At 37.1% G+C, this 25,475-nt stretch overlaps 1 protein-coding gene across 1 annotated transcript; it reads left to right on the top strand.

The window, feature by feature from the left end:
* Nucleotides 1–2,103: 2,103 nt before the first annotated feature.
* On the top strand, nucleotides 2,104–15,827 carry LOC149801182 (C1q-related factor-like). The gene is made up of 2 exons (XM_089954278.1): nucleotides 2,104–2,624; nucleotides 15,178–15,827. The coding sequence occupies exons 1-2, from the start codon at nucleotides 2,387–2,389 to the stop codon at nucleotides 15,615–15,617; spliced, it is 678 nt and encodes a 225-aa protein (XP_089810404.1). The 5' UTR covers nucleotides 2,104–2,386; the 3' UTR covers nucleotides 15,618–15,827.
* Nucleotides 15,828–25,475: the final 9,648 nt, after the last annotated feature.

Here is a 25,475-nt window from a genome sequence, read left to right as displayed (position 1 = left end):
ACACTCGGCGCATAAGTTCAATTTTTCTTTATTTAGAAGCACGAGAAGAATTATGTTATAATTTGTTTTATTTCTGATCCAGTAACTATTTCCAGTTAATAAAAATGCTGTTAAAAAGTTAGACCGACCTTGTTCGTTGTTGGATTAAATGCTTTATCGTCTAGTAATGACAGTTACCATTATCGTATCTGAAAGAATATAAGAAATTTAGATACTGTTTTACTAACTTCGGTATAGTAATATGTTATATAGGACATTGATGTATTATCCAACATAATGTTGACATCTATATAGCACATTTTAATTGATTTTGCAAATATTTTTAATCACAATGTGCCCCATAACTATTAATTGAATCGAAACTTATTCAAATATTGATGTTTAGCTATTTAAAACATTTAGTGGCTTGACCATAACGTGCTCATAATCTGTATAATATATATTCGTCAAATTCTTTTTCTGTGTCAACCAGTATGTATATCTATATTCTATTCTTAACATTTATACTTGATTGTATCATTTTTAAACTTGATATACATGTTGCAAATACTTATTTTCAGCGTTCGATTGGTTTATCTTGTTGGTTTTTATTTTGTTGATACTTTCTTATTTATTATTTATATTAGTGTTGGGATAATAAACTACTGTTTGTTGAGTGTAGAGTTAAAAACAATTTCTGAATATAAAGCTATAGCGTCTAACCACAGATTTTACTCTTCGATGTTTGGATGTTGAGGTGTGTTTCTTTACTTAATTAACTATACAAACTGAGAAACGTTCAGTACAATGTGTTTTTAATGTTGGAAGTTGCGGTTAATTATTTAGTGTTTAAAGTTTAAATTAGAAAGAAGCCGGATGTATGTACGTGTGTGATATGTTTTCTTCCCTCGCTTTGTTCGGTAAGCAGCATATTGAACAATGAATCTGCTATTTACATTTTTATTATTGACTTTTGTGTTTACATTGCAGTATTAATGTTTATTTTATTGGTGCTTATTGAATTAATGTTTATTTTATTGGTGCTTATTGAATTAATGTTTATTTTATTGGTGCTTATTGAATTAATGTTTATTTTATTGGTGCTTATTGAATTAATGTTTATTTTATTGGTGCTTATTGAATTAGTTGAAAGGTATAGGGTATTAAACATGTAACAACGAGATGTAAAAGCCACGGTGACGCGTTGTCGCTTATTTCTAACAGCAAAATAAGACATAACTTTTCAAATGTTTCTATATCGCTGCGATTATTTTGTCCAAGTGTCATATTACGGGTTTTTTAATTTGTATTTTGATTAAATTAGAAAATAGCAGATAAAAATAGAAAACAGTAGGATATAAGGGCTTAGAACTGCTTTTCGTTATTCGCATCTATTTTGGTTGGTTCTAATTTGCGAAAAATAATGTCGACTGTTTCTTGGGAGTAATTTTAGTTTAATGATTCACGTGTTTTTAAAACATATTATCTCTGAAGTAGAACTTTAGCACTTATAAATAATTGAAGGAAAATATTCTTGTTTTAAAATAGAGGAAATGCAATAGTTTTCAAAACATATATACTTTCCCCTTTATACCATAACTTGTCATTTGGTTATTCTGTTCACGACAGATAGTATGGAAAAGGTGCCTTGTGATCTTTTCTAGTGCAAAATATGGACAGTTTGGTGATTTGGTGAATAGATGTGTCAGAGTTTTCTTTAATTTTATATTTATCTTCTACGAGTACGATGCATGATAAAAGTTATATATAAAATGGAATGTATTTGCCCAGGGTGCTTGCGGTCAGTACTACCAATGTCGTTTGAAAAACTCATTTCAGTGTATTCAGTTCCACACATTATGAAATCTTACGCTATTTTATCTAGTCCTCCATAGTGTTTTTCCGAGACTTTTCCAAGTAATGTTGCAGCACAGTGTCATTTTTAGGCCTGACCTATTCCTGGGACGGATCAGATTCCCTTGGTGACATCAAGTAGTTTCGACTTGCTTCTAAATAGTTGTCAATAACTAATTTTATTTATTGTCTCTAAATGACATACAACATAGCCAATTCTAAGATAATGTTATACGTTTGTATATTTACAGATATGTGACTATGTGACTATCCCTTCCATATGCGAACTATATATGGCAACGATCGTGATATTGAAGATAAGTTTGATTATCTTTGCGCCTTATGCATTCAATGAATGTTGAAGTCAATTCAGTGACAACAAAGATATCATGACGAGAAACGATACAAGAAGGATTATACCTTTGTTAATCTGGGTTCTTATAATCCCAGTTCAGTCAACAGTTTTTGAGCAAGACAACATATAGAGTTCTTGTTGCGAAAGGTAGCAGAATTGGAGAACAACCAACGAGAATGCAGTAGTTATCAAAGCAGAATGCTATCAGAACTTAATTATGTAAAGGACAAGCTCGAACAATCTGAAAGACGCATAACGGAACTGGAAAATATTGTTTACGATATAAGGTCTGCTGACTACACTGAAAACGTGAACATTAGCAGGGAGAACGACCCAGTATATGATCGTGCTGATAAAGATATTACCAATGTTATATTAGAAGAGAAAACTATTAGGCATACACTGGAACCAAAAGGTCTACAGTCACATAAACCAGGTAAGCTGTTTCAGTGGTTAGACGGTCTGTTGCCATCCAGTTGTAAAGAAAATGAGAATAAGATTAATGTTAATGCCTTGTTGATATAAGATTAATGTTAATGCCTTGTTGATATAAGATTAATGTTAATGCCTTGTTGATATAAGATTAATGTTAATGCCTTGTTGATATAAGATTAATGTTAATGCCTTGTTGATATAAGGTTAATGTTAATGCCTTGTTGATATAAGATTAATGTTAATGCCTTGTTGATATAAGATTAATGTTAATGCCTTGTTGATATAAGATTAATGTTAATGCCTTGTTGATATAAGATTAATGTTAATGCCTTGTTGATATAAGGTTAATGTTAATGCCTTGTTGATATAAGATTAATGTTAATGCCTTGTTGATATAAGATTAATGTTAATGCCTTGTTGATATAAGATTAATGTTAATGCCTTGTTGATATAAGATTAATGTTAATGCCTTGTTGATATATAAGATTAATGTTAATGCCTTGTTGATATAAGATTAATGTTAATGCCTTGTTGATATAAGATTAATGTTAATGCCTTGTTGATATAAGATTAATGTTAATGCCTTGTTGATATAAGGTTAATGTTAATGCCTTGTTGATATAAGGTTCAATACAGAAAGTAATGTTTGCTGAGTTGACGGGCTATACGAATAAATGTATAGTTGGAACGTCTTACCGCAGATTTGGACGATTATGTTAGTACGTTATGGCTTGCTGGCTATTAGCTTAAGTTTGTTTTTTGCGGTAATTGTTTTTAAGATATGGATGAATTGTGGCGCTTGGTCTCCCGTAAAAGCTTATGGGGTTATAAACTTTTATTTGTTGTTGAAAATGTTCAGTGAAGTCTGCTTTTTAATGTTGGAAATTTGGGGTTAATTGTTTAGTAATTGAAGTGTCAATCAGCAGATATGTTTCTTCCCTCGCTTTGATCGGTAAACATAAGAAAAAATATTTTGGTTCTTCTTGCTTATTTGTTAAATTAAAATAGTAAACATGTTATTTTTTCCAAAAAACTTTAACCTTTCCGTTTCTACCACAATTTAAAATGTACCATACTATCGCGGCGTTAAGTAGCGTTAACGTTTTCTCCAAAGCACAAAATGACGGATAGTCGGAACATTTGATGCATAGCTGTGTCATGGTGTTGATGAATTTTACTTTTGTCTTCTAGGGAACTTGACGATGGATATAAACAAAGGGCTGGGAGGGTATTATGTTTATTTCGAAAGGTAGAAGAACGGGAGATGAATCAACATGAATGCAGTGGTTATCAAAATATAATGCTGTTATAACTTTGTTATGTAAAGAACAAACTGTATCAATCTGAGAGTCGAATATCAAAATCAATTGTTTACCATATTAGGTCTCATGAATACACTAAAAATCTGAAACACACAATAAAACACGACACAGTCGATAGTCCTGAAAGTGAAAATGTTACTATTATTATTACAGAATAAGACAAATATCAGTCGTACTGCAGAACATAAAGAGAGGCATTCACATGAACCATGTAAGCAGTATAATTGGCTAATCAGTCTGATTAGACCCCAATAGCATCTGAACGTTTTGAATAATTTCAAAGTTAGTATAATGTGCGTATGACAAATAAACTCTTTTCTGAAACAGAATATCAAATAATAAAAGAAGACAAAATTCGTGGAAATAGATGGGTTATTTAGTAATCCATACATCACACACATACACCTTCCATGATTTCGGATATTTAAATAAGAGAGGGTCGTGACATTGCAATGAAAAATATTGCATTTTGTGCAACTATTATGAATCTATATCGATTAGGATCAGCGCACGAGTTTGAAATCGTCCGTTTCGATACTCTTCTGCACGAGAAATGCGATGGCTTCAACAAGCAAACAGGAATTTTACCTGTCCACAATATGGTACCAATATTTTCACAGGAAGACTTATATCAAAGCTTGGACACTCTACAGTTGTGCATATAATCATAAACGGGGAAATTAAAGGCATTATATATGCAGATGAACCCAGTTCGTAGGAACAGGGCAGTATTTTAATCATAGTCCGATGTGAAGCTAGACATAATGTTTGGATGAGCGTGTACTATGGAACATATATATATATACATGGGTATCAATACACGTCCTTCTCCGGTTTCTTTCTCTGGGGAGATGCAACATGAAATAGCTGAGAAAAATAGCAATAACAACAAGAAAAAGTACCGGCAATAATTCAATGGATTATGTTTGGAATAAAAAAAAACACAAGTCTGGTTGGTTAACTCTGTACAATTTATCCTTGAATCCAACAATTATTAATCAACCATATATGGCTTTTTGGAAATTTATAGTGAAGTCGAACCTATCACTTTCAATTAATGGCATAATTTAACTCAATGGTAGTTTCCTCAACTCAGTTTGCAACGTCGGAGTTATAAATGCCATTAAAGGAACCCATTATTAGCATATTTTATAACCACAAGGGAGACAACCTCAAAGTCTAACTGATTTATAGGGTTAAAACCTCAAATAAAATCTCGTTTTCCATATTTTATCGCATCACACTTGAACGACCACGTGTGAAATGGATGTATATAAGTAATACGAGCTTTCTCTTCATACATTAGAACCGTAGAGCTAATAGCTTGTAAGTAGGGTCGAATGGGAGTTTTAATAAAATGTGTGTTGATGTCGGCGATGACCAAATTGGGTCGGGCTCATATTGATACGTACATGCTCGGTATTCAGGAAATTGGAACAAAGTTTAGACTGACTTCACTTGAAATTACAACATGTCTTCTGTCTTTTTTGCTTGAAAATAACAACTTTCGTATTCAATGCTTTTAGCATTTCAGTATACCGAGAACAGGTGAGCGATATCAAGCATTCCTTGTAAATGAGCAGCGGTTGTCACTGCAACGGTAATATAATTAGCTAACTCAAGATCCATAAACAAATGATCGTATGGTTATTCCTAATTTACATCATTACATATTTAATACCTTTAACATATCATTAACATATAATGATAGAAACGCGTGTAATGCATTCCGTCTTAATGGGCACCTTACCAAAGTTGCAAAGACTACGATTTAGTGCAATATGTTGTTACAGTGCTATAGGTATTAGATATTCAGTTATTTGAACTTTTAATGCAAATGGTCTTTCCGAATCCAGCAAAAATCATACATGTTGGTTTGTTATCCTATAGGCTGAATTCAATAAACGTTTATTTAGGTTTAGACTTTTGATGCTGCTTTCTATTTAAGTGACCAACGCACTTCAAGGGATAGCAAATAAAACAAACATTAGAGGCAAAGATTATGTATTTATTACAGACTGATTTGGCCCATTTATCGTAGCGATTCAGAGGTATCAATTTCGAACGTGTCTAGTAGGAAAAAGTACATAATTATTTTCTTACCGCTCCGGTGGCCAATTGGCCAGAGTGTCCATCATGGTCTTCGCACATCAAAGCACGTGTTCGAGAGGTCTCAAAATGCAGCATGGGCTGAGAACCAAACCAAACCGTTCGTGCCTTTATGTTTGTTAATATTAGAGTGTCTGAAGCTTTTTTGCAGTTAAATGGTAATCAGGTACAATCCGATGAAATTTTGCTTCGCCCAACGGTATAATTAGGTCAAATTTTCATCACATGTTGAGAATGAAATCCTTGATTGATACCCTGCTTGTTCAGTTACAAGAGATATGGCTCTTGATAATGATGTTGATCAGAAAATTATTCCTTCAACTGACAATATGCATTAGTCAATAATTTTACGAGCTCACCTTTAATCAATCAACAGGTAAGGATCACATCGATCATGATTGTATTACCCGTTCCTTCTTTTCTAACCAAGGTGACATGTGACGATGACTCATTACCGAACAGGAAAAATATCCAGAGTTACCCTATTTGCTTCAGACTGGTATTAGCGAAAGAAGAGACAAGTCCAAGTTTTATAGGTTTTGAAAAAGGGGGTCCTTACGAGAAAATAGAGACCACCCGATGTACCTGCTGGTGCCAAGAGGTCAATGTTGATCTAAAGTTTAATCAACATGAAATTCTTATCTATCACATGAATCTCCATTAGCTGGTCATTTAGGAGACAGTAAGACTTATCATAAGATCTTGAATCATTGTATTCGCCGAAAATTAAAACTGATGTTTCTAAATACTATTTTTCTAGTCGCACTTGTAAAATAGAAAGAAAACCCAATCAGAAGATATATAAGGCTCATCTGCATCCTATTCTTGCAGATGTCGAGCCTTTTAGCAGAGTAATGATAGACTGTGTCGGTCGCTTACCTAAAACCAAGTCAGGCAATCAATATTGGTTAACCATAATGTGTGAGTCCACACGATTTCTAGAGTAAATTTCGTTGAGGAATATCAAGACTAAAAACATAATAAAATATTTGATATAAAAGTTTCAAATCTCTCCAGTCTGATAAAATGTCAGTGTGTTATGTCTGGATGTCCCAACAAGTTATGCATAAATTAGGCATGAGTTTAGATCATATTCCTACAACCATGGAAGTCAAAGCGCTTTGAACAAATTTCATCAAATGTTTTGAAGAACTTACTTTAGTACATGAAATGATTAAAGTATTCATCTATTGGTTTTTTCTTTCTTATGGAATCAGTTAATAAATCATTAGGGGTTAGTCCTTTTGAACTAGTGTCTTGACATACTGTCCGTGGATCATTGATCCTATTAAAATAGAAATGTCTTTCAAATGAAGATTTCAAAATTAATATCCTTGACTATGTCTCTACAATCTAAATTGTCAAAGGTTTGTAAAGTAGCAAGAACTAATATTCGTTCTTTTCAGACTTAAATCAAACTAAGGCATGACAGATATACAAATGAAAGTAGTTTCCAGCCAGATATTAGAGTTCGGGTCTTCTTGCCATACCTCAAGATCATCTTCGGGTTAAATTGTATGATACGTATACAATCTAAAAATAGTAAAGATATTACATTACATCATTAATACTGGCGTGAGTATTTTAAAAGAAATAACTATGCCATTTACACATGTTAAAGCATTTTATTTGTAGGCATTGCCAGTTAAATATTGAAGCAATTTAATTGTACCTATTCTACAGAGCGAGGATGTGAACGATAAAATGCAATCTGAATGTAGTGCCTCTGGTACATCTAATCTATGTAATTCAGACATGTTAAACAATCCCACCAAGAACTTTCACATCTGCAACCACAAATATGTAGCCTAAAACAGCTATTATGTGAATATGAGCACTTGCTACCAGATGTTCCATCACAAAATATAAAATAAATCATGGTGTTGATATTGTAAATATTGGTGATACAGCATCCTTACCTAATAAATCATCCCAAGCAGGAATATTTAGGAAAATAAATTTTGCTTGGAGAATGATTTATCTAGTCATGTAAAATTGACTGTGCTGCACCATGTATTCATGCGATAATAAATTTCGTATACATTTTGTACGCGTATTTACTACAGAAAAGTCAAGAATGTTCCCAAAGCAGATTCATTTTTTTACTGCTAAGAATGGATGATTGCATTAAGAAAATTGGAATTGAAAAATATGTCACCAAATTGAACCTTTTACTAAAAGATTTCTGGAATACTCATCTGATCAAATTTCGGCATTTGCAGCAACAGATGGACTTTATGAATATTAGTAATGTCGTTTGGTAGGACTATTTCTATCTCAACATTCTTGCCTTTAATGAACATGATTATATTTAGTCAAGATAATTGTGACGCCTAAATCGATGACTTCATTATCTACACTACCTGGAACGATCACTTGGAAACCAGTCTGAAATGCTTTGATGAACTCAATTATGCAAAGTTGAAAATGAAACTAGGTGAAAGAGAACTGTGCAATATTTGTGTTATACTTTTAGGACAAATTTTGGCACACAGTCAAATTAAAACTGTAGACGTTAAAGTCAAGGCTATTTTTGAATTCCCAGTACCTGTTAGTAGATAGTAAGAACGCCACTTCTGGGTATGGCTAGATATTTTCCAACATTTTACAGAAATCTTTCAAAAGTTCCTGAACAACTGACCAATTTATTGAGCAAGAGAACCTGTTCATTGATTTGATTAATGTAATGAGATATTTCATAACTTAAAGGATCGTACTTATGAATCAACCAGTTCAGTCAACTCCAAATTTCAATCAATTATTTAAAATGTATGTAGATCCAATTTATATCAGGGTTGCTGAAGAATTGATGCAAGAAGACAAGATTGATGTGGTGTCAACCTTTGGGAGGTGGTAAGGCCACAACCTCGTCAACTAGGGGGCCACTGTGTTGCTCAATTGCTCCTCGAATTCATAGTAATATTTGTATATTATAAAGCGGTGCAAATAAACGAAAGGCGGAAATCACTTCTCAAGTCCAGTCGCACAGTTTACTCTTTTTATACCAATACAATGCATGATATTCAAGCTTGGAAACCGTATTTTAATGTTGAACACTGTTGTTTTCAACAATCAGTGTTTCCTACAAGTTCGTGCAACTGCAATGGATTCAAAAATAGTATCTCATATAACACATTTTTATGGAGACGATCGAGAAAGAAAAAACTTCCCAGTGAGATACTTCATATACCTCTTTAAGTAATGCAGATTCTTGAGATTGGATTATGGTGGATTGAAACTGGTGGTTAATTAAACCAATGATTTGAATCTAATAGTATGAACAAAAGTAATTGCACGCTGTCATACTTCCTTGATGTCCCAAAGCTACAACAGATCATCTGTAAACATTGCAACCTAATCGGAGACAATTTAAAGGACACATTCAGGGAGATACCTAAGGGTGAATACCATAACAGAAAACTCAAAGATCGTCTATTATCAGCCCAAATTTATGTAGGTCCTACCTCCGAAACCGACACAATTTAAACTGGTTTAGCAGGATTTTAAAACTGTTTAACTGCCATGGGTCCATCCAATATTTTGAAAAGTCCAAGGCCACCCATTTCCGATCCGCCAAACTTTTATGGAAAACTTTATAGTAGTGGATCTGCTTGTTCAATAATTGTTCGAAGATTACATGCTCGGGTCTTTAGCTTTAAATGTCAACAACCATTTTCCATTGTCCTTTTTTAAATTTGTGATGACCACTGGCTCAACTTTTCTTCACAAAATTGTTAGTACCATTGCCTTAGATGTTTGTAGTAACATTTTGAAGAATGTTTCTCATAATTTGTTTAAGTCCAATAAATAACCCTTAGATAATACGCCTTGAACCTACCGTTACTTTACCATTTACTCTTGCTCCCTTCTACCGGCAATAATTCACCTAACCTTTTGCCATTTTTGACGAGTTTTCAAACCTTTAAGCACAAATTTTCTCGGCCAACCTACAGCTCTATTATTAGAACAAACATACACACTTTATATGCACTAATTTTTAATGACATCCATATAAAACATGGAAACCGACACAAGTTTCTAATTCTTATTAAGCGAATCCTGGCTCATTAGTCCTTACGTTCAGTTCTAAATCACGGTGGGTTTAACTACGAAGTTATTTCATGAATATTTCCATTTGATTGATCTTATTTTGCCAAGTTTTCTTATTACGTTATTCATTTTGTCGACACATATGCCCCTTGTTTTACTTGAATCTCAGTTGTCGAAGTTTTAATCAGAATGAGCCCCTATACATGACAGCGTCATGAAATGCCTGTAGACAGAAGTATTTACTTAGAATAGCTACAGGACATATTCCACCATTTAAATGTGCCAGTCGTCATGAAATGTTACTACACTTAGATGTTGAAATGTCACATGTACAAACCGTCGCTGCTGGACTATCCGTCTGTCGAAAGAAATTTATCTTCGACTGGTTCATCATTAAGTATTCAACTACTTGACTATGGAACCTCATTAGCATTATCCCTTTAAAAGGTTAACACTAATTTACCTTTTAAAGTGTGCATTTAATTTATTAAAAGGTATTAAATATTTAGTTCATTTATATATTACCATAAAATTGCATTTTATGAATCTTTGTACGTTTTTATGTGATGATATGCTGATTAAACATAAAAAGGACAAAATTAAAACAAGAAAAAAATTAGAACCAATCATTTTTGGACCTTTCAAAATATCTTTTAAACAGAAAAGAATCGGTGAAACCCATTTTAGTAATAATGCATAGTGATTACAAATAGAAAGCGAATGCCAAAATGAAAAATAAACGTTTTTGGAACAAAGCTTGTTTTCTATCATGTAATTTCACCCGTAACCTGTCTGGTCGTAGGGACACCAATGATGACTTTACCATAATCTCTTTCCATTCCGACCTGTTCTGCACTGTTCTTTGGGAATTTGCAAAATCAATGCTTGTCTATTCTTTGAAGTTATCTTCCCATCTCTTCTTCTGCCTGCCTTACTTTCTCTTTCATCGTATTGTTCCCTGCAGATGAGCATGAGACGTGACCATATATGTTCGTGTTTTTTATGGTGGTGATCCGATCTTCATATGGTCCAATTCCATGATTGATTCTAATGTAGCTCGGAGGGGGGGGAGGGGCTTCAGTATGAACTTTGGCACTTAAATACATTTTAAGTGAACTATTAAAGTATAGTTTTCCAAATGTAAATAATTTCCCCTTTATTCCAGAATTTATAATGTATCATACTATTGACGGGGAATGGTATGCTTAAGGTGCCTTACGATCATTTTTATAAAGAGCATGAAGGACAATTGGGTCACTCAAGGGATATTTGTATCGTGTTGTTTTTATCCTATGTCACTTGTTTAGGCTCGAATAAACAGAAATACAAGAAAGAGTGAAAACAACAAGCTTTGAATAATACAATAATTTATTTCCCTGGAAAAATTCTGTAAGAATGAAAACAAAAATATGAACTTACGGTTTTATAGAATCAAATCCAAAAATAATCCGAGAATAAAATTTTAGTAGTCCTAATAAAAAAATGTTCTGCTAATTTCACGTTCGAAGAATCCAAGATGGAAGACGATGACGTATGCTGCAATATGTAGTGTTGAAGTCTACATTTCCTTGTGGAAACAAGAATTATCAGAATTTCTGATAGCTGAATATATTTTTATGAAAACAACTGTTCTTGTTCCACAACATTACATGAGCACACGTAATTTCCAGACAAATAACAGAATTAATCCTATTGAATCCAAGTAATTTGAAATAACTCCAAACAGCACAACATACTATTTACTAATGTCTTGTACAAGACCATATTCCGTGCATTCGTTTACACAAAGTATGAAGTCTTACGCTATTTTATTTAGTCCTCAAATTACATGGTGCTGTTCCGGAATCTTTACCTAGTAATGGGGCGGCATAGTTCCGTTTTGAAGTCTTACCTGGTCCTCGGCAGAGGCACAGTCCCTAGTCGAGATCAAGGAGTATCGTCTTTATTTTAAATTGTCTCAGATAAGACATTTTATGGATTCTCGCGCACCGATATGCAACAGAGCAACTACTAGGATAATAATCTGTGCTTATCTACAGATATATGACTGTCTCTGCCATTTACGAACTTTATATAACATCGATCGTGACAAAGAAGTCAAGTCGAGATATCTTTCCACCTTAAGTGTGTCCAAAAATTTTAACGTTTTCAGTATGAATTCAGACACAACAAAAATATGATGACGAGTAACGATATAATAATTATTATAACTTTCTTAATCTGCATTCTTGTAATCCCAGTTCAAACACAAATATTGAGCAAGACACCGCGATAGAAATTTTATTGCGAAAAGAAGAAGAAATGGAGAAGAACCAACAAAAATGCAGTGGTTATCAAAGCCGAAACCTATTAGAACTGGATAATGTAGAGAACAAGCTCCAACAATCTGAGAGACGAATATCAGAATATGAGGTCTGACGAAAACACTGAAAGACTGAACCTTACAATTTTGAATGAGCCAATAGATAATCTGGCAAGTAAAACTGTTACCAAGTTTAGTACAGAAGATACCAATATCAAAAATAAAGGGAAAGATTCACATAAACCAGGTAACGAATTTAAGAAGTTCGTCAATATGTTTACAAAACACCACCCAAAATAAAATACAAATTTTGATTAATGGTTAACCGTTATCCACGTTGTTTTTTGTTGCTTTAACGTTGAAATACGAAAATACTGTTTACTGATTGGACGACTTAAACGCTCTGACTGAATACAGAGGTGGAACGTCTAACCGCAGATTTGGACGATGATGTTTGGATGTTGATGTTTATTGCCTATTAGCTTAAGTATTATATTTTTTGTTGCTAGAATTTTTGTTTAAACAATGGTTAAATTACGGTGAGGGGTATATCGTAAAATTGTTATAGATCAATTATTTAGAAACAATTCAATAAATCTCTATTTTATTGTTGGACGTTGGTAGTTATTTTTCTAGTGTTTGAAGTATAAATAGCAGATATGAGAAATCGTGATATTTTGGTTAGATTTTGCTTAAGTCACTTGATCAGTAAGCAAAAAAAGGTAAAACCTTTATTTTTGGTTCTTCTCTTTTATTTTCTATGTTGTTTATATGGGTAAAAACCTGGCATAGTTTTTAAAATGTACTTTCCTCTTTTTCACAATTTATCATTTATTTTACTATATACAACGGGTGGTACGCTTAAGGTGCTTTATGGTCTTTTATAAAAACAAAAATGGACAGTTAGGTTATTTGGTGCATAGTTTTGTCAAAGTATTTATGAATTCTATTTTTATCGTGTTAGGAGGAGGTGCAGCACAATTCCGTTTTACATTACATTCTTCTTGCCTTGTGATTTAATATATCGATCTTTCCATACATACATACATACATACATACATATATATATATATATATATATATATATATATATATATATATATATATATATATATATATATATATATATATATATATATATATATATATATATATATATATATATATATATATATATATATATATATATATGTGTGTGTGTGTGTGTGTGTGTGTGTGTGTGTGTGTGTGTGTCAGAAAAGTTGATATATTAATTATTGTCACATACATAGCTGCTGGGAAAATTTATGGGATCAAAACGAATTGGTTTCCAAAAGTGCCTGTAAAATTACACCAGGTAAGGTCTCGAGACGTCACTGTTCCACTTCGTTCTTAGATAAACGTCAAGACACAGTTCTGTCCCATTTGAGGACCAGGTAAGGGTTGCTATACAGGGTGGGTATATTTCTTAAGTTGTTTTAAATAATTCAATTTACGGATTCTCGAGAAGCGAGATTCAAAAGAACAACTACTATCATAATATTATCATCAATCATGGCATTAAAGTCAAGATGAGATATCCTTGCACGTTAGATGTCTGCAAGATTGTTCACATTTTCTGTGTTTATTCAGTCACAAAAAGGGTTAATGACGAGAAAAATTTTATTACGAATTACATCTTTGTTAATCTTGTATTCACATTACGGACAATAGTTTTGGAGTGAGACAGAGTTCTTATTGAGAAAGGTAACATACTTTTTATTTTCACGAGAAACGCAGGCTTCAGTATAAGCTTTAGTACTTAAATACAATTTAAATGAAACATTATAATATAGTTTTCAAAACATATATATATAGTGCCCTATATTCCACATTTCATCATTTATCATACTATTCACGGCAATACGTACAAACAAATGTACCATTTCTAGATAAAAGATGGACAGTTGGGTAATTTTGTGAATAGGTGGGTTATATTATTTTTGAATTTTGTTATTATCATGTAGCGACTGGGATGTATGATAAGGGTTATACACAAAAAGAGGGTGGCCCATGGTGTTTGCATTTATTACTAAGTTTCTCTGTACGACTATACTCAGTGCATTCATTTACATAAAGTATGAAATATTATGCTATTTTATCTAGCATAAAATTGTTAATGTTTTCAGTGTGAATTCAGTCACAGTAAATGTATGATGACAGGAAACGATATGACGATTATAGCTTCTTTGTTAATCTGCGTTATTGAAATCCCCGTTCAGACAACATTTTTTGAGCGAGACACCATGATAGAGTTCTTATTTCAAAAGATAGAAGAATTGGAGAAAAACCAAGAAAAATGCAGTGGTTATCGAACACGGTTGCTTTTAGACCTGATTTATTAAAGAAGCTACAACAATCCGAGAGATAAATATCACAACTAGAAACTATTCTTTGCGATATGAAGTATGACGAATATATTGATAAACTGAACCTTAATATGGAAAATGAGCAAGTAGATAATCTGCCTAGTGAAAATGTTACCAAAATTGTTACAGAAGAGAAAATCACCTGTTAACTTGAAACTAAAGAAGTGCATTGAGTTTTACAGTCAGTTTCTTTAGATCGCATTAGAAAAGTATAAGATCAATATTAGTTTAATGTGCATAAGAAAAATAAACAGTGGAGCTACAAAAAACAAAAACAAATAACCCATGTTTTTTTACCCTGGAACATTTTCTCCGAAACATTAGAATTGTTGACTGAACAATACATCCCACACATGCATGCTCATACTTCTTCGATCATTTCAGGTATTTTTGAAAGAAAAGGTCGAGAGATGGCAACGCAACAGATTGGATTTTATGCAGCTATTGTAAACAGTATAGCAACACTCCATACGAATGAAATAGTCCATTTCGATACAGTTCTGCACGACGAAGGCAATGGATTCAACAAACAAACTGGAGTATTTACGTGTCTTCTGTCTGGTACATATTTCTTCTCATTAAGCCTTGTGACACCGAACGGGTACCAGACAGGAGTACATCTAATGGTAAATGGGCAAATTAAAGGCAGCATAATTGCATATGGGAGCAATTCATTGGACCAAGGCAGTACTTCTTGCATATTGCGATGTGAAGCTGGACAAAATGTTTGGGTCAGCGTTAGCACTGGAATATACATATATGGGGATTATTACTCAAGCTTCTCCGGTTTTCTTCTTTGGGGAGATACAAGAGGAAGTCGTTGAAAAATAAATAAGAAAAACTATATAACAACATCAACAAAAACGTACCAGCAATAATTCAAAGTCCACATATATTTGGGAATAAGAAACACAAGTCCGATTGCTGAATTCTGTACAATTCCTTCTTTAAGCCAATATCACTTCCGTACCATATTTGTTAATGTTTGTGCCATGCATCCATTCATACATATATATTCTTGGCATCCGTCCATCTATCGGAGACGATGGTGTAGCTCCAGAATAAGTCGTTGTTTCACCTTCTTTCTAACTCTCTTTTCAACATGATTTATGTTTCTGTCTTCCTCGGCTTTTTGAACGCCCTGTCTGACAACTTGGCGCCAGGTGGAACGGTCGTCAGCACAGCTCTCCCAGTCGTTAGTAGTTAAGTGGGATACATTAGCCTCAAGGGGAATTAGCATTACAGAACCCCTTGGGAACGTTTAGCCTCAATGGAAATTTAACATGGGGAAAAATCGTGGGACAATATAGCCTCAAGGGGAATTTAACATGGGAAAAAGTCTTGGGTCACTCTAGCCTCAAGGGGAATTGAACATGGGGAAAAAGTCTTGGGTCACTCTAGCTTCAAGGGGAATTGAACATGGGAAAAAAATCTTGGGTCTGTTGAGTGACAAGGGAAAATGGAACAGGGTCGGGACCTTATTTTAATAGGGTACCGACCTGATGGGTCTATGAAAAGGGAACATACGAAAATTGAAACAGGGAGGATTCTCTATTTTTTTTAAACAAAAAAAAGGGGTAGGCAATTGAAAGTCTATCTCTTTTCGAGAGATGTGAGTGGCCCTGAAAAGGGCCTTTGGTTTTCTTCTTCTTCTAATTTCTTCTATTTCTCCACCAGCTTCTTATTTTCTGTCTTACACTTTTTCTCTTCTTTTCTTTCTTTTCTTCCTCCTTTTTCTTCTTTTTCTCTTCTTTCTGCTTCTCCTCCTCTTCTTTCTTCCTCTTCTCATTTTCTTCTTCTTTTTCAATTTTTTCGTTCCATTCTCTCATCCTTATCCTTTCCTCTTCATCCTCCTTCTCCTCCTTTATTTCTTTCATCAGAGCACTGATCATGTCCTTTACTTTTCTTAAATTTGTTGATCTCCATCTTCACTCGATGGGGACTATAAGAATAGTGATCCTCGTTTAGCCTCACTAACATTTGCTCCATCATACCCAAATTGTCCAGGACGTCTTGCAATGTTTTCATTTTATCAAGTTGGTTTGAAGCCATCTTCTTTTTTATTCTCTGTAGAATGGTTTGAACGACGAATACTGTGGGTTCTTATACGAAAAGCGCGGACGTGATGGAAAACATCCCCCTAAAGCTCAAAAGTTATATTACCTAGATCATCACTTAAAACGCGCGGACTTGAAGGAAAACATCCCCCTACTTTTCTCATTTCATATAATATACTATCCACATACGTGAAACAGCAATAAACAAACCCCAAATCTACTATCCACACACGCAAAGCATTAAAGTCAAACCCAATAATCTACTATCCACACAAACGTACTTGAGCACTTACAAACACACACACACACACACACACACACACACACACACACAAGAAAAAAGAGTCAGTGTTTATATTCACACTACTCTACATACACACATTGGCAAATTGATTACTATTTCTTTTCTAGAGTATTGGGTAGCCCTGAAAAGGGCTGTTTTTTTTTTTTAACTCCATGACACCTGGTTAATGATGGCACCTCCCAGGCCTGGCACCACACACACATCTTCTTCCCCAGTCTCCTTTCACTCTTTATTAGGGGGGAGAGCAGAGGCGGGATAAGTGGCTTCAGAATCCCAATCTTCTGTCTCTGGGATTCTGAAATTTCCTCTCTCCTTTTCTTCCTCTTCTTTGTTTCTTCTCTCCTCCTCTTTCATTCTTCCCTCTTCTACTATGGCCTCCGCGGCCAGTTCATTTAGTATACGCCTGGCATATTACAGGTGTACATGAAGTTCAAGCAGTTTTGCTAGTCTCGTGTTCATTCTCTTGATCAATCAACAAAGGTAGCTAGACTGCCAAGCGAGTTTCAATTTATACTAAAAGCGCGGACGTGATGGAAAACATCCCCTAAGACAAAAGTTATATTACCTAGATCATGACCAAACAACGCGCGGACCTAAAAGAAATACTCACTCACTTTTTTACTACCCATTACTAATTTAAAAATTTTCATTAATCACTTCAATATACTATTCACATACGCAAAGCAATCAAATCAAACCCCAAATCTACTCTCCACGTCAAACAGCAAAAAATATGATCATTATCTACTATCCACACAAACACATACAATTACACCAGAAAAGAGTTATTGTTTATATTCACGCTACTCTACATACACACATTGGCAAATCGATTGTTATTTCTTTTCTAGAGTATTAGGTAGCCCTGAAAAAGGCTGTTTTTTTTTTGCTTGTGTGAAGTTGAAGCTAGGGCGATCTTTTAGTTTCTAAGAATGCGACGTCCTCTGATGATATACTTTCTGACGATAGGTCTGCTTCTTCGGAAAGAGAAGAAGAACTCTTTGGTGTCGATACGACAATCGACAAAGCCTCTGTCAGGTTCAGGTTGCTGCTGCTGCTGCTGCTGCTGTTGTTGTTGCTGTTGCTGCTGTCTCTGAAGTCTGTACTTCTCTGTTCATTCTTCTTTCTCCCTGTTCACTTCTTCTCTGAAGAGCTCTTCTATCAGGTCTTCAGTGACTTTTAGCATTCTCACATTCTCTATCTCTTCAGGCTTCGGTATCAGACTGTGTCTGACCCTATGCAAATTCACGTAGGCTTCGTTTAGCTTAGCTAGTTTGGAGCACATCTTCGTAGGAGGATGAGTCGACAATGGATGGTTAGACTGGAAACTACCCCGGTTCTTAAAGTCAAAGCGCGGACGTGAAGGAAAACATCCCTACACGGTTTTCGAGCCGCAACGATCAACGAGTGTCATGAGAGAGATAGAGAGAAGTCAAAGAGCATGAATCAACATTCTTATAGCCAAACAAAAGACAAAGGCATTTTTTCTTCAAAACACAACATTTTTTATTCAAAAATCACTTAACACTAACCAACAACTCTAAGATTTTTTAACAATAATCCAACAATATAACATCAAACATTTTTTTTTCAACTCACACATTATTTTGGACAGGGCTTACAACGTTGTGAATGAAATTGTGATTTCCACAGTTGGAAGTCATTAGGCCATTGATGGACACTACGTTTCCTACCTTGAGACAAAAGATAAGCATAATGGTCACAAAACCATTGATCTACTTTCACATCGTTTCTAGAAGAAGAACGAGGATCAAAATGAGTCACTAAATGTTCTAAGGAATAGCCCAGGCTGCGATGATGCAGAAAATACACACAATATTGTCCACACACCAAGGAATCTGTGCCTTGTAATTTCACATTATTGAATCGGGTGGTCTGAGCATTTCTTCTCATAAAGTCAATGATATCGTCATCCAGAGGAGGCAATCCGTACGAATCGAAATATTCCACACATCCTTCTTGAGGAAAGTAGACGGCTACCCAGTGGGTTCCTGGGAGATGACTGTCGTCCGTGTTGATCACATAAGCTTGATGGTCTTGAGGTTTGCGATGAGGGAGTTCATCTTTAGCACAGACGACAGGATTCAAAGAAGCCGTGTACGTACTGTGGTTCAAAAGGTAATAAAGTTCCCAGGTATCCATGGTTTGTGTGGTTTTTTCTTCTTCTTCTTCTTCTTCACAGGTAATAATAAGTCATCAATTCGATCCTGACTTTTTGCTTGAAAATGTCTGACAAGTAACCGTTTCTTCGCTTCGTCTCCCCACTCTGCTTCAGGAGAGCTTCGATACGATGGATCTCTTGAGTGGTTAATGGTGGACAAGAATGTTCACGCAAGTCTTTATACCACTGATGCAACACGACTTCGTCCGAGATGAGACTCCAAGCTTCGTCCAGATACTCGTCCAATTTTTCTTCTTGACTCAGCATCAGATATTTATCGTGTTTTATTTGACTGGGATGATCGTTTTGACATCCATAACAATCTTTCTTGATCAATTCCGTCATTTTTTCGACCAAGTGTTTGGCAAAACAGGAGACTAAATGGGCTTCTTGTTCTGGCCATCTCGACTTCATCATGATAACTTCTTCTTCCACAGTCTCCTCACATTCCATGTCTAAAGTTTCTCCATTAGGTAAAAAGGGATAACAGTCTTCCATGGTTTCTAATAGTCTAGAATGACTTCTCTCAAACTGTTGATTTCTATTGTATTATCAAATTCTGCATATAGGATGACGTTCACCGTTTCATCAGGGACTCGGTTTGCAAACTGAATGTCCACACGTATCTGACCGGATTTTATAGGGTGGAAATGTCCCTCGTCGCTGCCTTGGTCTGGAGTGAAATCGAAAGCCCACAAAGCATAGCCTCCTGCATAATCTTCGTACGTAATCTCGTGACTGGTATTGGTTCCTAACTGACCGGTAGCTTCGTACAAGGACAAGTACGACCTCAAGTAATTCTTCTTGTCAAAGTTAGGTTCGAAGGGTCGAGTACACAAGGTCTTGCCATCGCGACTGACTTCGATCTTGGACACACCAAAGTGTTGAAAGTAGAAAGGATTTTTATTGGCAGCTCCGTTGAAGGCTGTATTCTCGACGATACCAATGATCAAACGTTTGGGTAACTGTCCTTGGAACAGATGATCTTCGATCATGGATCTTTGCCCCTTGGGAATAGTGAAGGTTTTCACTTCTACGCGTCGTATCGGATACTTGGCGGTCGTTCTGCTCAACGTCTGACTGATGTCGTTACCCACTTTAGGTAACACTTCCACGCGTCGTACGTAGAGCCTGGCTTCCTCGATGACAGTTTTGCAAGCAGTAGTACCTATCAAATGGAAAGCGGCACTGCTACGATTCAGTCTCAGGCGAACATCCACTCCATTCAGCAAATATTTCTCTTGCAACCACATGTCCAAATGCAAACGATCCATCAGTTCTAAACTCTATCCGTCTTTGATTTTGTCTCTTCGTTCTAGAAATCCATCATTTTTTGGTTTTGTTTTATCCTTTGTATCAGTTTCGAATGTTTCAAATTCGCCCGCATCGTCAGCTTCCCATACCACACAGGCATCGAGATGGGTGTTCTTGGCGTCTATTCCGTACGTCAAGAGATTTTCCAGGTACGCTCGATAAGGGTAAGTATCCATGCTGCTTCTGACTAGTTTGTTATTCAAGTACAAGTCCACTCCACTGAACAAGGAATGCATGAAATTGTTGACGGGAGCTATTACCTCATCACCATCCAGGGGCGAATTGTCCTCATCGACAACTTTGACTTTCAGGTACAAGTAACTGCTATTCAGATCGATGTAATCTTCGGTCTGTCCTTTGATTTCAAACTCGATGGGAGTTGAGGCTACCAAAGAGAAGACGGGGTGAAATTCCACCCACTGGGATTCTTGCATGGTCATCTGGTGGGGGGCATGGCAAACAGATCCAGTTCCGACTTGGAACAAGCGCAAGATTCTCGGTGCATCATTTTTCTGTGTCTCAATACTTTAATAATCGAAAACGTCTAAGTCTCTGACGGTTCTTCCTTTCTTTGCCTTTCTAGCTTTAGACGTGTGAAGTCTGGTGAAAGGGTGTTTTCTTCGTCGTCTCTGTCTGCGTGCAGGGCATTTATAGGTGTTTCTCGTCGGCCCAAAAGGTCTTTGCCTGTTTGCAGCAAGACATTTTTGCCTGCCCTCATGAAAGCTTCTTTGGGGTTTTGTTTGTCGATGATGACATTTTGGAGAAATTCTTTGCCTTGTGTCAGTGCCGCATCTTTCAAGGCGTGCAATCCGCGTGTCACCATCGGTTTCAAGACTGGGGCCACCGAACGAAAGGCCGATTTTAACATATCTCCTAAACCGTGTCCTCTCTGTCGAGCAACCCCTCGGTACACTGGATACATGACTTACGAGTCGTGAGAGAACCGTTTTCGAAAATGGAGTTTCACCGTGACTTTTCCTTTGGTGAATGGAATATTTTGTCCCAAATCTCCTTTTATAGCAATGTTGACCGTGTCCAAATACGACTTGCTGACGGGCAAATAATGAGGATGTACAAATTCGCGGTGGACGTGATAAGTGTTTCCACCTTCCTCGTCAGCGGCCGTGGCAGAATCCACTTTGAAAGGAATGACACGCAGTAACGGTACGGAGGTGTGTCCCACCACGTTATACTCCACCACATCGGAGTACACAAACATCAAATTCAGTCCTTGGTTCAGTTCTACCGGGGCACGAAATAACTTGCTAAAAGACTCGTTGTCGTAAACGACTGGCAACTCGTTTTTCTTGAGCATGACCATTCTCATGTCCATGTCTCCGCCCAACATGTGAAACAATTCAGGACAAAATAAAATGGACACGATTTTACTCCCGTCAAATTTCATCAAGAAGCGACGAGCTGCTTTGTGGTATTCCATGGTGACACTTTTATTGACACTTTCCAAAGCTTTCAGAAACACGGCATTAAACCTGGAGGTTATGGTGCTGACCAAATGTTGACCACTAAAATAATAGCCTGGGGGAATGAACAAGTGATAGGTGGTGTACTTTTGATTTTTTGTGCCAGGGGTTTTCTTGTCATATTTGCTATGGGTATCCAAGTACTCTTGCAATGGCTCGTCATAAACTTCCACATCAAAAAAGTTTTGATTGGGAAGGACATTGAGGACTTGGGTCGGGTGAATGATTTCTACTAAAGCCACTTCCCAATGGGCTTCGTAATCTAATGGGATGGCCTGAGGTAATTTGGCCGTGTAACAGCACAACGTGTTCTTGGGAAACACCTCCATGGAACTGTCACTGGGTAAAGTTAAGTAAAATTGGTTTTGGTGACTCATAATTCCAGAGTTCTGTGGCTGTCCGAGGGGTTACTGGACGTCAGAGGAGTGTCTCCGCCCAAAATGGGGTTGTTGTTGTTGTTGTTGTTATTGGAGTGGTGACTGGCACTGGCACTGGACACAAGGTTCCCGTGGTTCCCGTTCGAGGAGAATTTCAGGGAGGGATTGGGAAGCAGGTAACCGATGCAACTGCTCAATAAAATGGTCCACATTTGTTTGTCTCCTTGCTGCAAACGCAAATTGGCGATGGCTGCCCCGATGACACAATACACCACGAAGATTTGGCAGAAAAAGACGATTTGCGTTTTAGGTACACGTTCTCCACACCACACCCACAAGGGTTGTTTTTGTAAATCTTGCAGACAAGAACTAGATGAAGGAGTGGTCGACGTAGCTGCGTCTGTGTGAAAGGGCATGATGGTCACTTCTTTTTATAGTCGATGACTTGCGAAGCGTCGATCCAAGAATCAAAACTGGGTGGATATCCTTTCCAACGTACTTTGACTTCTTTGACACGTCGTTTGCCCACTTTACGGGTTCTGCGTTCGAGAATGCTTTCGATGTCGTACACGTCGTCTTCTTTTTTGGTCACACGTTGTAACTCGGGCAAATAAAACGTTCCTTTGAGCACTTCTCCGTTCATGTCTTCCAATTTATAGACGGCAGGATGACGGCCATGCACTCGTCCAGTGACACGAAACAATTCGGTCGTCCAGTTAGGTAAGTAACCTTTGTCGAAAGTGCGTTTGGTTTTGCCAATGCGCACCCAATCTCCTATGGTCAACTCTCCACTTTTCTTGGGGACAACCCTCGTCGGGGACGTACCGAACAGGCGCTCTAACACCAACACTTCGTTGTCGGGAGTCACTTCTTGCGGGGCACGTCCAATGCTTCGATGGTAAGATTGGTTGTAAGCTTGCACCAGGTGCGGTAAGATGTCGATGTACTTCAGAGTGTGGTGATACGTAAAATATTTCCACATGCGTTCTTTCAAAGTGCGTTGAAAACGTTCCACGATGCTGGCTTTGGTTTCGGGATTCTCGGTGGTAAAAAAAATGAATGTCGCGTTTTTTTAATTCTTTTTGGAAAGCTTGGTTCAGAAATTAGGTACCTCTGTCCGTTTGCCATCGAAGAGGGTGACGACCGCTTTGTTTCAACACCCGTTGCAGGGCTCGCACTAACTCGCTGCTCGATTTGGAAGTCAAGGGCACGACCCAGGCAAATTTGGAAAAGACGTCGATGACACAAAACAAATATTTGTAGCCCCGATTGTAACTGGCCAAATGAGAGACATCGGCTAAATCGGCTTGCCATTGATGATCGATGCCTTCCACTCGGGTGCGACTTCTGGCAAACTTGCGTCGAATGGGTTTGTGTAAAGTGTAGGTAGCTTGTTCTTGTAACCATCGTTGCACTTGAGGTAAACGGAGACTTTTCAGTCGAGTTTTGGCAGCACGATAAATTTTTGAACTCCTGCGTAACCTGCAGGATGGGAGGGATCGTAGTAAATGCTGGCTAACACCTTCTCCATTTTTTTGGTGTGTTAATAAGTCACCCACTCTTCCGTGATGCTACTTTGGGTGGGACGAAAGGGTGGTTTAGAAACGGATTTACGTGTCCGATGGGCTACGGGAGTAGAAGTCGAACGTAGTGGTGGAGGTGGCAATGGAATGGCTTTGGTCTTCTTTTCTTTTTTCACTTCTGGTTTCCCTTCTTTCTTTTTCACTTCTGTCGAAGGAGGAGTGGACATCATCTTTTTAACCCAAGCTTTCATTTCTTCTCGTTGGGGTGTGGGGGACGGGGTCAACAAGGATGCTGCAATCATACTTGAAATGGGAGCTGCTGACGGTGTTTGAAACACTTCTCGCATCTCTTCGTCCTCAGGTCTATGGGGTAGCATCTCTGGTGACCCCTGGGGATGGTAGTAGTGCTGGTGGTGGTAGTGATGATGGTGCTGGACTTTTCATCAAGGTCTTAAAATCTTTCAGAGTGGGTAGAGCTGTTTCGTCTAAAGCTTTCTGGTGAAAGAGTTGCAGTCGTTGCAAGAGTTGACCGTACTTTTGCGATTTTTCTGTTTCGGACAAATTATGGCGATTAATCAAGGACTCCAATTCGTGTTGTAACTGGGACATCTCGCTCAAATTGGGATTGGGAGGTAAATGCGGGGTGCGTTGTTCTTGCCAACGGTGGTATTCCATCCATCGTTTGTAAGGCATTAAAGCTAGTTTACGTCCTTCCATGGGGTTGTCAGGGGTCGATTCTGAGATCTTGGAACTTCCGAGGGCCTTTTTATCTTGCTCCCACCAGTCCTCCCAACATGGTTCCCAAGACTCCTTTCAGTATAGGGCCTAACAAGAGGGGTAAAATGCCTCCACGTTGGACCAACATCTTCTTCTTTTGACGAATGGGGATTTTCTTTTGAACCATTTTCCGAAGAACGTGACGATGTTTGCCTAAGCATTGTTTCTGGTGTTTGGACAAAGGGATCGTGCTTTTCAAGACGTTCAAACAACATTCGCACACGGTATCGATGACCTCTTTGGAGGCTGACTGAATGAGTTTTTTTCGTAGGGGTGGAGAAGCTTCGGACAGGACAGATAACATGTCCCCATGTTTGACTAAACGAGGAGGCAGTCCTTTCCTTTTCTTTCCTTGGGGCTGTTTAGAAGAGGGATGTTTTCTGGAGGGTGACATCTTTGAGTCTTCAGCACCAAAAATACTGATACCCCGACTTGGTCACAGGCCTTTTTTATACTGGAACGCGTCGCCACTGATTGTCTTTACGTCGTATCAGTTTCAGGACAGGCATGACACGTCGTGCAGGGGTACGCAACGGACTAAATCGAGCCAGTTCTTGCTTGGACAAATCCAGTAAACTTTGTAACATGCCCGATCTTTCTTAAACTTTGATTTTGGGAGCAGGTACTTTGTGAGCAGCAGCCACTGCCACTAAATTGGAGGGTCCTG

The sequence above is a fragment of the Sinohyriopsis cumingii genome, chromosome 4, assembly GCF_028554795.1.
Source record: "Sinohyriopsis cumingii isolate HCF-2022 chromosome 4, ASM2855479v2, whole genome shotgun sequence".
NCBI lineage: Eukaryota > Metazoa > Mollusca > Bivalvia > Unionida > Unionidae > Sinohyriopsis > Sinohyriopsis cumingii.
This window is presented reverse-complemented; position numbering and strand designations above follow the sequence as displayed.

Excerpts from the sequence above, each read along its gene's own strand:
- LOC149801182 (XM_089954278.1), top strand. The coding sequence starts at position 2,387 with ATGCTATCAGAACTTAATTATGTAAAGGACAAGCTCGAACAATCTGAA. Across the intron at positions 2,625-15,177 it reads TCTACAGTCACATAAACCAG|GTATTTTTGAAAGAAAAGGT; the intron begins GTAAGCTGTTTC and ends CGATCATTTCAG.